This window comes from Cottoperca gobio, unplaced genomic scaffold, assembly GCF_900634415.1.
Source record: "Cottoperca gobio unplaced genomic scaffold, fCotGob3.1 fCotGob3_293arrow_ctg1, whole genome shotgun sequence".
Classification (NCBI taxonomy): domain Eukaryota; kingdom Metazoa; phylum Chordata; class Actinopteri; order Perciformes; family Bovichtidae; genus Cottoperca; species Cottoperca gobio.
This window is the reverse complement of record NW_021166902.1, coordinates 311,987-328,280: the sequence shown is the minus strand read 5'-3', so window position 1 is coordinate 328,280 and position 16,294 is coordinate 311,987. Positions and strand designations below refer to the sequence as shown.

At 42.3% G+C, this 16,294-nt stretch overlaps 2 protein-coding genes across 4 annotated transcripts; both read right to left on the bottom strand.

Annotated features, from left to right (window-relative positions):
- Window positions 1-173: 173 nt before the first annotated feature.
- rgn (regucalcin) lies at window positions 174-4,357 on the bottom strand. Of its 2 annotated transcripts, XR_003831937.1 has the most exons (9): window positions 4,084-4,357; window positions 3,657-3,823; window positions 2,941-3,123; window positions 2,652-2,752; window positions 2,431-2,545; window positions 2,218-2,349; window positions 1,986-2,140; window positions 1,335-1,808; window positions 174-776 (listed from the first exon to the last, which is right to left on the bottom strand). XR_003831937.1 is itself a non-coding variant. In XM_029427146.1 (8 exons), exons 2-8 carry the CDS (start codon window positions 3,817-3,819, stop codon window positions 1,758-1,760), a joined length of 900 nt encoding a protein of 299 aa, XP_029283006.1. In that variant the 5' UTR covers window positions 3,820-3,823; window positions 4,084-4,357; the 3' UTR covers window positions 1,112-1,757. The 2 variants fall into 2 exon arrangements, 1 of the variants encoding a protein (XP_029283006.1); XM_029427146.1 differs by lacking the exon at window positions 174-776 and having other exon boundaries at window positions 1,112-1,808.
- Window positions 4,358-4,506: 149 nt separating this feature from the next.
- vps16 (VPS16 core subunit of CORVET and HOPS complexes) lies at window positions 4,507-15,791 on the bottom strand. 2 transcript variants are annotated; one of them, XM_029427142.1, is made up of 24 exons: window positions 15,604-15,791; window positions 15,050-15,138; window positions 14,877-14,968; window positions 14,105-14,233; window positions 13,855-13,999; window positions 13,643-13,758; window positions 13,434-13,556; window positions 13,295-13,350; window positions 13,113-13,202; window positions 12,752-12,923; window positions 12,535-12,666; window positions 12,318-12,445; window positions 12,159-12,194; window positions 11,908-12,016; window positions 11,693-11,827; window positions 11,230-11,338; window positions 11,038-11,135; window positions 10,790-10,894; window positions 10,598-10,675; window positions 10,411-10,497; window positions 8,732-8,814; window positions 8,558-8,654; window positions 5,244-5,347; window positions 4,507-5,159 (listed from the first exon to the last, which is right to left on the bottom strand). In XM_029427142.1, exons 1-24 carry the CDS (start codon window positions 15,651-15,653, stop codon window positions 5,024-5,026), a joined length of 2,499 nt encoding a protein of 832 aa, XP_029283002.1. In that variant the 5' UTR covers window positions 15,654-15,791; the 3' UTR covers window positions 4,507-5,023. The 2 variants fall into 2 exon arrangements, 1 of the variants encoding a protein (XP_029283002.1); XR_003831936.1 differs by having other exon boundaries at window positions 5,115-5,159; window positions 5,244-5,363.
- Between the last annotated feature and the right edge of the window lie 503 nt (window positions 15,792-16,294).

The following is a 16,294-nucleotide window of genomic DNA, read 5'->3' as shown; positions in this document are numbered from 1 at the left end:
AGACAGAGGAGACAGAGACGGGGAAACGGGGAGACGTGGAGACTGAGAGACAGGGACACGCAGGTGTAAAAACATTGTTTCTTCACTGCTTATATTTTGCTTTCACTCTTCAGCCGAGAGGAAAAACTTTGAGATATTTGAAGATTTTTTTAGTTTTGGGCATTTTTTTTAAGCACAAATTGATATGAACATAAAAACATGCGGACGGAAACGCACTTTTAGAGTTTATAGGTCAGCATGTTCAGCTGGCCATATCCACTTTTAAATCGATGGGACCAATCAGCACTTTGAACTTTAGTTTGTTCTGCTCCATGTGACCTGATGACATCATGTTTTGTATGTTGTTTTATTGGTCAGGTTCCCTGAGATGCTCCACACCAAACTCCATTCACAAATGTGTCAATTTAGCGTCTGTTGATGCAGAGTTGTGGTTCTGTGGTTGTTCTCCGGGTTCCTTCGCTGCGTGTCTTTAACTGGATCTTTTACAGGGTTCTGCTTTCATTACATTGTGTTTTACTGTATAAACAAGCCTTGATCCTTTATTCCCGGGTCAGATACCTCGTTTAGAAAATAAAGATGTCGCCGCGCAGTAAAGCAAGCATCGCCCCACCGAGTGAAGACCTTTAATCTGGAGCACAAACATATTTTATCCAGAAACAAAATGCAAGTATTCAGAAACCTGGAGCTACTAAAGGATTCTGACATTAAGAAGACAAACTGACCTGATTCAGGATTATGGATGAAGGTCAGGATGCGGGGGGGCCGGGGGGGGACTCCTGTACAGAAACAACATGGACACACGTGTTGTTGTCCTTCATGGACTACGTTTACATGCACTAATATTCCTCTTTTATTCTGAAAAGCATGTAAACAAAATCTTCTGACGTGTAGCTCACGATAACTTCTTTTGTCACTTTAAGAGCATTTTATGATATAATCATAATATAACAACATAATAATCCAAGTTAACCCTTTCAAAGAGTAATTCACTTTTATTTCTTAAGACTATTTAGACATAAAATATGAAAGTCTGTTAAAATTTAACAAATTATTATTATATTATTATAATTATATTAATTTTCATTAACAAATCGTGTTTTTCAGAATAAAATGAAAACATGTAAACATGCCCCCCCCTGTATGTCAGACCTTTAAATCACTATTTGAAGATAAAAAAGTAAACAGCACAAAGTTTTCTATGTGTAAATAAGTTTTCTAGAAGCTGTGTCGTCGTTCCTTTAGTGTTTGTTGTTGTTGTGATTCTGCACCTGGTGGTGTAAATAAACGCACCGTGTCTACACAACGTGTCGCCCTCATACCTTTAAGACACTTACACACACAACATGTACTTTTCTACCACCTGCTGACGCAGCGTGGCATCATGGGTGTTGTAGTCTTCAGCTTCTCCCGTTTGGGATTCCTTCAAGTCCAGACAGATAAAAAATGTACATAAAATATAGGAACGTTTTTCGAAAAATATGTAATTTGGCTTCACTGTTTATTGATTTATTATAGGAACTGAGGTTGAACTTCCAAAATCACATGCTTGCCACCTGTATTAACTCAGCTGCAGATCTTCAACACTAACTGTTTTATTTTCACTCATTCTACAAAGAACAGAACATTGGATTGGCTCTCTGTGTCACAGCATCCTAATTTCTGATTGGCTGTCTCCCTCATTTATTTATGAATCAACATTCAAACTACAATCAGATTTTTGTTAGTGAGGATTAAAGACGACGTCCTGCAGCTGAAGGTCATCCAAAGAATGAGTTTGAAGGATGACCTTTGACCCCGAGTCCGGTCACCTGCGCACACACACACACACACACACACACACACACACACACACACACACACACACACACATACACAGTCAGTCTCTCTGTTGGGGTCCATTGAAAGACAACTTCCAGCTTTCTATCTGAGGTTTCTCCGACATCCATCAGGATAGTAGATTAAAATATTTAAGGACACGTCCTCACCCTGAAAGTTCCTCCGGCCAGCGGCTGCTGCCGGCTCTCTGATTGACTGAGGCCAAGACTGGCTGAGGTCACGTAGAGGTCGGAGAAGTCCGGACCGCCAAAACAACAGGAAGTCGTCTTCGCCACCGGCAGAGAGACGGTCTGCAGCCGCACACCTGAGAGAGACAACAGGTATAACCTGAGAGACAACAACAACAGGTATAACCTGAGAGAAACAACAGGTGTGACTAACCAGTATTGGGGTCGATGTTGATGACTCGTCCTCCGTTGTAACACGCCACCCAGAGACGACCTTCAGCATCGACCGTCATCCCGTCTGGAAGCCCCTCCCCCTCAGCCATACGATACACAATGCGCCGATTACCTGGGCAACACATATATAAAATATGAAGTCTGTGTACTGCAGTATAAGTACATACTTATTGCAGTATAAGTACACAGTTACCGAGGTTTCCGGAGTTCAAGTCGTAGTCGAAGGCATCGACAGTCAGAGACAAACTATCGATGTAGAAAAACGTCTTCTGATCCAAAGACCAGTCCATCCCGTTAGAAATATCCACCTGAGGGACAGACAGATACAGACAGACAGGTATCTGTGTCATGTGTTGGGTCACAGACAGGTACAGAGAGACAGGTACAGAGGGACAGGTACAGACAGACAGGTACCTGTGACAGGTGTTGGGTCACAGAGAGGTCAGAGGTCACAGAGAATAAAGATCCTTGTTGTCTCTGAACCTCTGCAGGTCGCTGCTCCTCCCCCATCGTACCTGAGAGATCACACACACTGTTACCACGGCAACACGAGACAAGACAACTCATCACACACTGTTACCATGACAACATTCACACGGACCTGCTTCCGTCATGTTTTAATATTGTTTGTTTAGTAAAGCGGACTTTACATCACGATACTCCCAACTTGCATCGTAAAGGTAAAATAACGTTAGAGACCGACCTGCCAGCAGGCGTCCGATCGGATCCACCTTCCCATCGTTCAGACGGTTTCTCGGTTTGTCCTCGTCGACCTCCACCAGTGATGTCATCATCTGAGTCGACCAATCAACAGCCACAAGGCTGCGACCCACACCTGCAACGTAACCACCTGAACGTCGAGGAACCACGAAACCCACCGAGTCACCTGAGAAGAAAATAAATAATAAAATACAGACAGACAGGCAGGCAGATAGAGAGACAGACAGGCAAGCAGATAGAGAGACAGACAGGCAGGCAGATAGAGAGACAGACAGGCAGGCAGATAGAGAGACAGACAGGCAGGTAGAGAGACAGACAGACAGACAGACAGGTAGAGAGACAGACAGACAGACAGGTAGAGAGACAGACAGACAGGCAGGTAGAGAGACAGACAGACAGGCAGATAGAGAAACAGACAGACAGGTAGAGAGAGAGACAGACAGACAGGCAGGCATATAGAGAGACAGACAGGCAGGCAGAGACAGACAGGCAGGCAGATAGAGAGACAGACAGGTAGGCAGATAGAGAGACAGACAGGCAGGTAGAGAGACAGACAGACAGGCAGGTAGAGAGACAGACAGACAGGCAGGTAGAGAGACAGACAGACAGGTAGAGAGACAGACAGACAGGCAGACAGACAGAATTAATTATTTAATAATAAATCATCTCTGAATCTTTGCTGCGTGCTGATTGGCCGACCTGTATCCACAGACTCGCTCTGATTGGTCGTTGGGCTCCAGCGGTGGATTTTCCACCCAGCAATGTCGACAAACATCAGCATCTGCTGTGACTCCTCCCACAGCGGCCCTTCACCAATCAGAGCGCCCGCCTTCACCACGCACTCCACCTTCACTGATGACATTGTACTTTCGACAAGAGAAAATAAGAATATAAACTTTATCAAAGTGAATTTGACAACAAATGTACTTATAAAATACAGTATCATTGGAGTAATATAATTAATGTACGTTTAAGTTTCATGTACTACCATGTGTACAACTCCAGCACTGGACATTAAACTGTTATAATTACATGTACATGTACATGTACTCTACGGCTGCGGAGTTTAATGTCCAGTACTAGAGTTGTACACATGATAGTACTCAGTCGGCTACTACAGAATTACCTGAAGATATTTGTTGGAAGTCTCGGAGGTAATATCAAAACAACAGAACGGGTCAGCGACGTCAGTTTGTTATGGACTGAGCGGAGATTTAAGTCTTTGGTGGAGTTTGGTGCACGCGGATGTGAAGGGACTCAGTCACGCGACTTATACTCGCAACACAAACTGTACCTGCAGCAGGGATCCTTTAAACTACCTTCACTCGGAGGTTTTCAGGCTCGCGTGACAAACAACCAGCTGACTAAAACGCACTTAACCGGAAGTACCAACTCAGCAGAAACACCGCATTTAATGTGTTATTCAGTAAGATTACCACACACACCCACACCCAATCACCCACCCACACACACACACTTTATTGATTTATATGTCATTTAAAATATAAAATAAAATATAAAATATAAAAATATAATTTATTGACACATATTCACTTATAACCATTTATTTAGATTTCTTATGAACTTAAAATAGACATTTAGACCAGAGAATAATCAAAGCTTCACGTAAATAAAATAAATTTAAACAAAGAAGAAATTAATTTTAAAAAATGATCAAAGTTCAAATATTAAATAACAGTCAAACCAGGCGGGGTCATTTTTGACCGCAGAGGAGAAAAGGTGTATGGCATCGGGAGGACATTACGAGGGATAATATTAAATTCATATAATGTTATCCAGGGAACTCAGGCACAATATAACAAAAAAAATAAAATATAACAAAAAACAGTAATAACACATCCTGATGGTTCTCTGGGGAAAGGCTTTTAATTTGAAGGGGCAACAACAGGAAATGACCAGTAAGTTCAGACAGAAACACAGAAGAAGAAAACTGCGTCTTTCTCTTCTTCTACTCTCAAATATTCAAACTGCATCTGCAGTATCAGCTGGAAACAGAAGGATCACTTTCTGGCAGCAGACCGTCGGCTGTCTCCCTGAATGGAGGATCACTTTTTGGCGGCGGCAGCTCTGTTCAGCCTGTCAATCAGCAGGTGATCGGAGGCGGAGCATCTGGCGAGCACCGCCCCCATCTCTGATTCGTTCTTACGCTCGATGGCAGCGTCTGCCGCTCCCTCCAGGTCGCTGACAGGAATATAAGAAGAGGAGTCACCTGATTGGTCGAAACTCACCTGTCTGATGATGTCACTGATGATGTCACAGTCTTACCTGACTGCCAGGTGAGCTTTGACCCTCTGCTCTGGCGTCACCTTGGAAACGTACTTCTTGGCTTCGTACTTGTTGTTGCTCTTCATGCAAACGTCAACAAACGCCTGAAGAAGAGAAGTGCTGAGAATCATGGGAAGTGAAGTTCTTTAACCTTTATATAAAATGACACATGCCTGGACCACGTTGCTAAGCAACCATAATTAAATGATATTATATTAAATTAAATAAATAATAATTTTATGGGTGATGATGGTCTAGTGCAGGGGTGTCCAAACTATTTTCACTGAGGGCCACAAACAGAAAAATATGCGAAGGGCTGGGCCACTCATACTTTTGAGGTATATTGCCTAAAAAACAAAATCAAGGGGGGGAGGGGGTGAAATGGGGATGGATATATCTCAAGCTTGTTAAACAAATAAGTTATTGGGCTTGTTAACACATCAACTAACGTTAGTTAGAAAATGTTATCAACTTTAATTGACTGAATGTATTGAAACATTGAGCTTATTAACATGAATACTGTGTAATATATGTTTTAACTCTCCTGTAATGGGAGCAGTGATGCTGTGGACTGAAGGATGCTGCAGGTCAGGAGTAAGTTTGGTGGTTGAGATACGAAGGACATCACAGAGATGCTGTCGCTCATTTAGGTTCTTAATCTGCTTTTGTTCAGAGAAAATGTTTGCTCACATATTTGAGTGGGGAAGTGCCCAACATGGAAGTTGTGTAGTTGTGTCTCAGAGAGACGGAGCTTCACACAGAATGCTTTCATGTAGCAGTCGGCTCTTGTTCAGTGTTGAGATGACCAGTAAGATCAACTAACCAGGTCTGCCAAACATGGAGGGTCACTCAGCTCATGAAGAGGTCGCTCCTTCTCTTTCAAAAACAGATCAGTTTCTGATCTCAGGGAATAAACCCGCTGCAGCACGGAGCCGCGACTCTGCCAGCGCACATCAGAACGGTGGAGTGCGTCCCCGTATTCAGCATCGACATCACAGGGAAGCTTGAAATCCTCTGTGGTAAAGTCCTCGTGCTCGAATTATGTTGTGCCCTTTAGACTCCTAAGACTAAGCAGCTCTTCCGTAACTTCCAAAAGTTATCATCAACTCCTCGCAAAACAATGAACAGCTGTGCGGTGTCCGTCTCATCTGTGCTCTCATCACATGCAATCAGTAAACATCTAAAGCACAAGCTTTATCTGACACCTGATGTTTTAAGTTAACTGACAAGTCAAAACTGTGTTTCTGAGTTAGAACTAAGAAGTACGAGTCCGGACCCAGACGCCGACCTGTCCATCCACCTGGTCATATTAATACTCACATTCCTCGAGGCACAGAGGAGGTGGAGTTGCGGCCATATTTTACTCAAACCTCTTGATCAATCCTAACCCTAAACTAAACTATAACTCTTTTGTTCTTACGCTCTCAAACCCAACATGGAAACAATAAAGCCAGTTTACAATTACACTTGAATTTTTACATTTCGTCCACTAAAATATGCGTCACCCTGCAGGTGGCTAATCTTGAGTTTCCGACCCCCGGCTAACTCGGTAAGCTAACAATGGATACAACTAAAAAAAGAAAAGTCTCGGAGGAAAAAAGAGAGTTTAATTCTGCGTGGACAGATGCATTTGCTTTTACTGCCAATGATGATGGCTTACCTGTCTGCTTGATATGTGGCGAGAAATTAGCTAACAACAAAAAATGTAATGTCGAAAGACATTTGAAGAACAGACAGATAGCATTTGCCGAAAAGTACCGAGTTGGAGATGTGCGAAAAAAAGCGATTTCTGAACTTCTGCTGAAAGTGGAGCAGAGCAAATATTCTTTCGAGAAATGGATGAAATCTTCAAACTCAACTACTGCTGCTAGTTTTGTGGCCGCTCAGGAGCGTGGAAAGTCGTTTACAGATGGAGAATACATGAAAGAAGCATTCTTAAAAATATCAGAGCATCTATTTTTGGACTTCGAAAACAAAGAAGAAATAGTTCAGAATATTTGAGATATGTCTCTCTCTGCAAAGACCGTCAAGGACAGGGCCATTAAAATGTTAACACACATCACCAAACAGCAAATTGAGGACATCAATTCAGCTGAAGCATATTCAATTGCTTGTGATGAGTCAAGTGATGTAAATGATGTTGAACAGACAGCGCTGTTATGCAGGTATGTGAACTCTGATGTGGTGCAGGAAGAAATAATTGAGTTGACACCTAAAGAGTTTGGTGTTGGTGTTGTCCTAATAATATATATATATATATATATATATATATATATATATATATATATATATATATATATAGTATATACAACTTAAACTTATGAAAAATGTGTTGCGGCTCCAGACACATTTTATTTGGTGGAAGAGGTGGCAAAATGGCTCTTTTGATAGTAAAGGTTGCCGACCCCTGGCCTATACGGACCCGGACCTATAATCAATAAATTATTAAGGGCTTTTCTATTTTAACCGGCGCAGCTTCACTCCGCTCTGTTTCACGAAGGGCGGGGCTTCGCTCCTGACACACACACACACACATCACAGGACGCACCCCCGCCCCGTCGCACGGACCTCATCCAGAGGAAAGTTTCTCTAACTGGACCTCTTTTAATTTTAGTTGAATACCCCTGGTCTAGTGCATCAAACAAAGTAAACAAAGTAAACAGTGTAAACAAAGTAAACAGAGTAAACAGTGTAAACAAAGTAAACAGTGTAAACAAAGTAAACAGAGTAAACAGTGTAAACAAAGTAAACAGAGTAAACAGTGTAAACAAAGTAAACAGTGTAAACAAAGTAAACAGAGTAAACAGTGTAAACAAAGTAAACAGAGTAAACAGTGTAAACAAAGTAAACAGAGTAAACAGTGTAAACAAAGTAAACAGTGTAAACAGTGTAAACAGTGTAAACAAAGTAAACAGTGTAAACAAAGTAAACAGTGTAAACAAAGTAAACAGAGTAAACAGTGTAAACAAAGTAAACAGAGTAAACAGTGTAAACAAAGTAAACAGAGTAAACAGTGTAAACAAAGTAAACAGTGTAAACAAAGTAAACAGAGTAAACAAAGTAAACAGTGTAAACAAAGTAAACAGTGTAAACAAAGTAAACAGTGTAAACAAAGTAAACAGAGTAAACAGTGTAAACAAAGTAAACAGTGTAAACAAAGTAAAAAGAGTAAATAGTGTAAAAAAAGGGTTAGGGTTAGGGTTACACAGAGGAATGTGAAATGAGAGGAAGTTTAAGATGTTTTGAAAGCTCCTCTCTAGCTTTGAACTTCAACACGCATGAATGTAAAATCTTTCGATGTTGCTTCTTCTTACCAGGTAGCCAATAGGAGACTTCTTGCTCTTTGAGAACTTCTCCAACTCGTCCCACTCCTCTTTCTCCGCCAGAGACTTCAGCTTCAACCACCAATACCTGAGACACAGGTGGAGAGACATTAAAGTGCAAACAGCAGCATGAGTTCAGCCAATTACAGCAGACAGCTGTCTCACCTTTTGTCAGGAACTTTGAAGTCTCTGTAAAGTTGTTCTGCCTGTTTGTGGAGTCCTAAAGCCAGCAGAGCCTCCATGGTGGCCTGCACAGAGAGCAGACCGTTAGCCCCCCCTTATTATACGTAGAGCCTCCCTTAATATACATAGAGCCTCCCTTATTATACGTAGAACCTCCCTTATTATACGTAGAGCCTCCCTTAATATACATAGAGCCTCCCTTATTATACGTAGAACCTCCCTTATTATGCGTAGAGCATCCCTTAATATACGTAGAGCCCCCTTATTATACATAGAGCATCCCTTAATATACGCAGAGCCTCCCTTAATATACGTAGTGCCCCCTTTAATATACGTAGAGCCTCCCTTAATATACGTAGAGCCCCCCCTTAATATACATAGAGCCCCCTTTAATATACGTAGAGCCTCCATTAATATACGTAGAGCCCCCGTTTATATACATAGAGCCCCCTTTAATATACATAGAGCCTCCCTTATTATACGTAGAGCCCCCTTAATATACATAGAGCCCTCTTTAATATATGTAGAGCCTCCATTAATATATGTAGAGCCTCCATTAATATACGTAGAGCCCCCGTTAATATACATAGAGCCTCCCTTATTATACGTAGACCCTCCTTAATATACATAGAGCCCCCTTAATATACGTAGAGCCCCCTTAATATACGTAGAGCCCCCTTAATATACGTAGAGCCCCTTTAATATATGTAGAGCCCTGTTAATATACGTAGAGCCTCCTTAATATACATAGAGCCCCCTTAATATACGTAGAGCCTCCATTAATATACGTAGAGCCTCCCTTAATATACGTAGAGCCCCCTTAATATACGTAGAGCCTCCCTTAATATACGTAGAGCCTCCCTTAATATACATAGAGCCCCCTTTAACATACGTAGAGCCCCCTTAATATACGTAGAGCCCCCTTAATATACGTAGAGCCCCCTTAATATACGTAGAGCCCCCTTAATATACGTAGAGCCTCCCTTAATATACGTAGAGCCCCCTTAATATACATAGAGCCCCCTTTAATATACGTAGAGCCCCCTTAATATACGTAGAGCCTCCATTCATATACATAGAGACCCCCTTAATATACATAAAGCCCCCTTTAATATACATAGAGCCCCCTTAATATACATAGAGCCTCCCTTAATATACATAGAGCCCCCTTAATATACATAGAGCCCCCTTAATATACATAGAGCCTCCCTTAATATACATAGAGCCCCCTTAATATACATAGAGCCCCCTTAATATACATAGAGCCTCCCTTAATATACATAGAGCCCCCTTAATATACATAGAGCCCCCTTAATATACATAGAGCCTCCCTTAATATACATAGAGCCCCCTTAATATACATAGAGCCTCCCTTAATATACATAGAGCCCCCTTAATATACATAGAGCCTCCCTTATTATACGTAGAGCCTCCCTTAATATATGTAGAGCCCCCTTAATATACATAGAGCCCCCTTAATATACATAGAGCCTCCCTTATTATACGTAGAGCCTCCCTTATTATACGTAGAGCCCCCTTAATATACGTAGAGCCTCCCTGAATATACGTAGTTAGAGCCCCCTTTAATATACGTAGAGCCTCCCTCATTATACATAGAGCCCCACCCCTTAACGCACATATAGCCCCGCCCCTTTATTGACCTGTAATGAAAGGCCCAGAAGCCCCGCCCCTTTCTCGTCATCCAGTTTGCGTTGGAAACGCAGGAGACGCATCTCGTCCTCTGTGGCCTAAAGAAACAATAATGAAACATTGTTTACTTTCTACCTGCGCAAATAAACATCAAAATGTTATAGTTTCAATGTAAAACATTATTAGTGGGAGTTTTACCTTTGCAGAAAACTCGTTCTTGGCCTTGTTGTATTCGTCTACAGCACTCTGTAGGAGAGACAGACGGCTGTCTAACCTCTGCAGAAAGACAGGCAAAGAGACAGACAGTTATGAAATGCAGCGTGGTAGTTTGGTCTGTAGTTACCTTTTCTCTGTAGCTCGCTGTAACGTGGTAGTTTGGTCTGTAGTTACCTTTTCTCTGTAGCTCGCTGTAACGTGGTAGTTTGCCAGTTCCTGATGATCATCGTCCTGATTATAAAGATCCTTCAGAGTTTCCTGTTCCTGCAGCTTACAGAACTGAAACAGATTCATAATAAACTTCAAAGTAAAAAACTAATTACAGATTAATAAATATTAAATGAAATTCATAAATAATAAAATACAGATAATTTAGAGATAATTATTTGTTTTTTTATAATAATAATAATACCGGTAATTACCTGTCTGTAGAGGCTCAGTGCAACCGGTTGGTTCCTCAGAGTCATGAAGAAGTCGCCTCTGTTCATCTCGTTCTTCAGGTACGTCACCACGGTGTAAACTGGGAGCACAGTGGGACATCAGGGGGGGGGCTAACAGACTCACAGGTGGGGGCGGGACTAACAGAATCACAGGTGGGGGCAGGGCTAACTCACCTAGGTCAGTGTCTCCACTCTCCACAGCTTTACTGAGAGCCAGCTGACTCCTCTTCATCTTCAACAGCAGAGGAACCTGCTCCCCGGAGCGAGCCTCAAAGTCCAACAGCTAAAACACAAATATATATATATACTATATATACGTTGCTCTTGAACCACAGACCACATGGTCCAGAGAGGGGGTGTGGTTAACAGGTCTCAGGTGTTGCAAATCAATAAATGACTGCTTGCTCCAGATAATCAGGTGTGTGCATGATGGTCAAACCAAACCGATGGCTGTGTCGATTATTCCTCCTAAATATTTAAGTCGGTGTTCCTGCCCCGCTTCATTATTTCAGCTTCAGCTTCAGCTTCAACTTCAGCTTCAACACACACACACACACACACACACACACACACACACACACACACACACACACACACACACACACACACACACACACACACACACACACACACACACCTTGATGGCGAGCTCAGTGCGTCCACACTCGTAAGCTTTGGCTGCGATGTGCGAGTAAGAAACACCAGGTGAGTCTCCCACCTTCACACACACCGCCCGGGCGATGGCCTCGTCTGTCAGGTCCTTCTGCTGCACCTGCACGTGGCAACAACCACAGGTGAGACAGGTAAGACGGTGTGACAGGTGAGACACGTGAGTGAAGTGAGACAGGTTACCTTGCATGAGGCCCAGTGTTTGAGCACTCGACTGACTCCCTGATAATCTGGAATCTTCAGGTAACGGCAGATTTCTATCGCTAAAGGATAAAATTGTCGATACACCAATCTGAGAGACAGAGAGGTATAGAAAGAGACAGGTTAGTGAATGCAACTGCAACAATTTGTGAATTAAATTGAATTATACTAACATTTTGCTAATTCATTAATTGTTAACATACTTTTTAGTGAAGACAGACAGATGGGCTCACCTGTCGATCAGCACCTGTAGAGTCATCTGTTTGAATCTGAGGTCAGAGGTCAAGGAGCACTGATCTAATTGGTTGGCGGTCAAACATCAGGTAATGACATCACAACACATTAAAAACTGTACACTAGATGTCCCATGATGCACTTGTGTGTGAGGATACTGGGTGTGAGTGAGCGGCAGTCCTACGCTGCTCTCTCTGACGCCGTTCAGCACGCGCAGCTCTCTGCAGGTCGACACAAACGGATCCGGACTGAAGTCGGTCAGGAAACACTTCCCGAAGGACGCCGCCTAGGACACAGAACCATAATACAGAACAATAATACAGAACAAAGTGTGTTCTTCCTCAGAACAATAATACACTTATATACAGAACTCACCCTCAGCAGGGACTTCTGGGTGTTGGAGTCGTATTCGTGTCCTGCCGCCTCCACACACTGTCGGACTGCTTCTCCCAGCATGCTTTGCTCCTTGATCTCCCTCAGGTACTCATCAGCCTTCTGACTCGACTTCTACACAAAAATAAAGAAAGATATACTTAGAATCCTGAGAGAAAGTGAGACAGACAGAGAGGCAGACAGACAGACAGGTTCTCACCTCGTACTCTCGGTGCGCCTCCAGGAGCAGAGCTCCAGGAGCCATGGAGGCAATCTTGAAGATTTCCTGACAAACGAGAGGAACCTCCTGAAGCAGCTCCTGATTGGTCGAGCTGATGATCCGAACTCCGTCCAGCTCTCCGACCAGAACACACAGATCCTCTATCGGGAACCTGAGGTCAGAGGTCAAGGTTCACACAGGAGTCAAACATCACCTGACCAGAGAACCACTTAGAAGACAAAACAGGAGAAGGTTCTCTAACCCAAAACCATTTTAACAAACTCCAGGTCCACCCTAACAAGCCCCAGGAGAACCCTGACGAACTGGCTGGTTTGTAGTTCCAGTCTTGTTCAAAGGATACTGGATGTTGTCTTGACAGACTCCAGCCACCATCAGCAGTTTGTCCCACATCAACACCACAGACGGCTGCTGACTCTTCGGTCTGCGACACCTGGACAGGTAGAGAGGGTAAATCAGGTAGAGAAGGTGAAACAGGGAGAGAGGGTGAGACAAACGGGTAGACAGAGAGGTAAACATACGTACCAGACCATCTGTTTGGGAGGCGTTGTCTTTTTGGTATCGACTTCAATCAGTTTGTCCTGCAGACACAGAATCAACTGTCAATCATCCACACAAACCCCGTCCCCTCAGGTTAGATCAGACAGCTGATTGGATGGCTCACCTGGAGGTGGGAGGAGCCTGTCCACAAGTGTCCAGTGTCCGTGAAGAGAGCCAGGTACTTATAGCTGAAAGACACAGACATGTGGACGATACTGCCGGCCTGAGGACCGAGACCTGGAGGACACTGAAGACAGACAGGTAGAAAGAAAGACAGGTGAGATTGGTTACGTGTCTGATCTCTTGGTCTGTCTGTCTGTCTGACTGTCTCACCACAGCAGTGCAGGAAGTGTTGTCCAGGATGTAGAGTTCAGGTCCGTTGGACAGCAGGACTTTAGTCTGTCGGTCCTGAGTAAGGACAACCCAGCAGGACGGCGTCCCCTGGAGACCTGCAGGCAGACAGGTAGAGAGAGCGACAGGTAGATTTTATTAAGTTCAACCTAAACTGTAAAGAAAAAGGTGAGTGAAGAGACAGGTGAACCCACCGGGGACTTCAGGTAACCTCCGGAGCTTCAGGTCGTCGATGTTAGTTGCCAAGATGAATCGTGAGGAACCCGTTACTATGGCGACGCCTGTTCCGTAAGGAGAGTGGAAGACTTTGGCTTCTAGCACCTGAGACTGGACCACTTCCTGTTTACCAACAACGACAAGACAGATTCAGGTCCAAAGAGTACTAACTGACTAGTGGTTAGTTAACTAGAGACTAGAGTTAGAGACTTGGCAATGACTAGTTACCTGTCCCATACTGAAGTGTCTCTTGAAGGATCCAAACACGTCGTAGATCAGAACCGATCCGTCCTCTTGAATAAACAAAAGCTCGTCGCTGACCGTCCAACCCAATTGAACCACAGGACCGCTCTTCCACTGACAGACAGGTGAGAGAGACAGCAGAGACAGAGACAGAGAGAGAGAGAGAGAGAGAGCTCATTATTAACTCATTATGCCATGTTCACAAAAATGCAAAGCAAATGGAATTACTCTGGTTTACTACAGCGGTATGAACCAAAAATACATTTAGCTGTGATTTAATGACAAAGGATCAAAAAGATACAGAAATAACTCCGTCAGGATGGTTCCTGCTGTCAGGTCTGCAAGACGACAAGTAAACATCTCAACGCTTTTTTTCCGAATGGAGTTTGGTTGATCAGGGTTATGCTAACATTGTAGTTGTGTAAATACGTTTCTACATGCAGATATCTACATACTGTGTAACTTTAAATGTATTTAAGATGTTTATTATTGATGTCTAGAGCCCACAGACGCAACAACAACTTTTTTAAGTTACTGATTCAATAAAATCTCACGTTTTTATGTTCGTATACCGGCAGAGAAAACTCTGATTATTGTCCAATAACAACATAATATAGGAATACACAGCACAACATATTAACATACTGCATGCTACTTAATATTAAAGTAGTACATATATTGTACTGTTTAATAATAATACAGCTAATAATAATGATAATAGAATTAGTATTACAATTATTATTAAGTGAATATTTACCGGGAAGCTGGCGATGGCGACTCCAGACGCAGAATAAATCTCTAACTGAGGACGAGAACTCGGAGAACGTCTATGAGGTTCTCTGAGAAGAGCTGAGAGATTATAGACAGACAGGTTATTCCGGACTATAACTCTGCATAAATGTGCATGTAGTCTGGTGTGCGTGTTTGTACCTATTGGTCCTCCATATGGAGCTGCAGCCACCAAACAGTCTCTGAGTCCATCCCCCAAGCTCCAACACATCTCATACAGCTCCATTTTACTGCACACACACACACACACACACACACACACACACACACACACACACACACACACACACACACACACAGTGTATTCATGATAAATGTATATTTCAACACTTTAACGCTGCTGTGTTTCTCAGTGGATTTAGCAGCTCGTGTTCGCCTAACTGAAAGCGGGTTCTGATTGGTCAGGTAAATCGCCTGACTTCACCTGCCTGATTGCACGTGACGTTAACAGAGCTGATTGAATGTTCGCAGTGAGCATCCATCTAATTGCTAACACCTAACAGCTAATGACATTGTTAAATAACCTAGTTTATACAGTTTAAATAAATTACATTTAAAGCTAGCGAGCCAAGTTAGCAGAGTCACATGATGAGCAGGCTGCAGCGAGCTACCAGCTAACATTTAGCCCGTTTAAAGTCTGAGTTGTGGGGCTAACGTTAGCTGATGTGTGACCGATAACACAGAGAGAAACTGACCGATAAAAAGCTTCTCCCAACGGGTTCCAGTTGGCTGTGATGAACGCCATGTTGTTGTTTGAGTGTGATGTATTAAAGTTATTTTATATATATTATATCATTATAGTATGAGGATATAAAATAGCTTCAGCCTGAACAGTCAGCTGATTACTTTCACAACAAGCTGCTTCTTCTTCTACGGTCCAATAAACAGCGCGAGACCACTGTCGCCCCCTGGCGGCTGCAGTAATGTATTTATTTACTATATTTATATTTAATTGTATTTTTAAAACACAATATAATCTGTATAAAACCCATTAAATTAAACATTTTACTATGAATATATGTGTTTGAACAATTGCAATGGGTGTTCTTATTTTTTGTATGTTTACAAATTTGTACAGATGTACAGATTATATATTTAAATTGTACATATTATATATATAATGTACAGATTATACATATAATGTTCAGAATATAAACATATAATGTACAGATTATAAACATATAATTTACATATTATATATTTATAATGTTGAGATTATAAACATAATGTACAGATTATATATAAAATGTACAGATTATAACTATATAATGTACAGATAATAAATATATAATGTACAGATTATAAAGGCATTCTCTTCTTCATGTTCTCAGACTTTGGGAGGGAATTCCTGACGCTCCCAAATAACAGGAAGTAGGACACAGTACA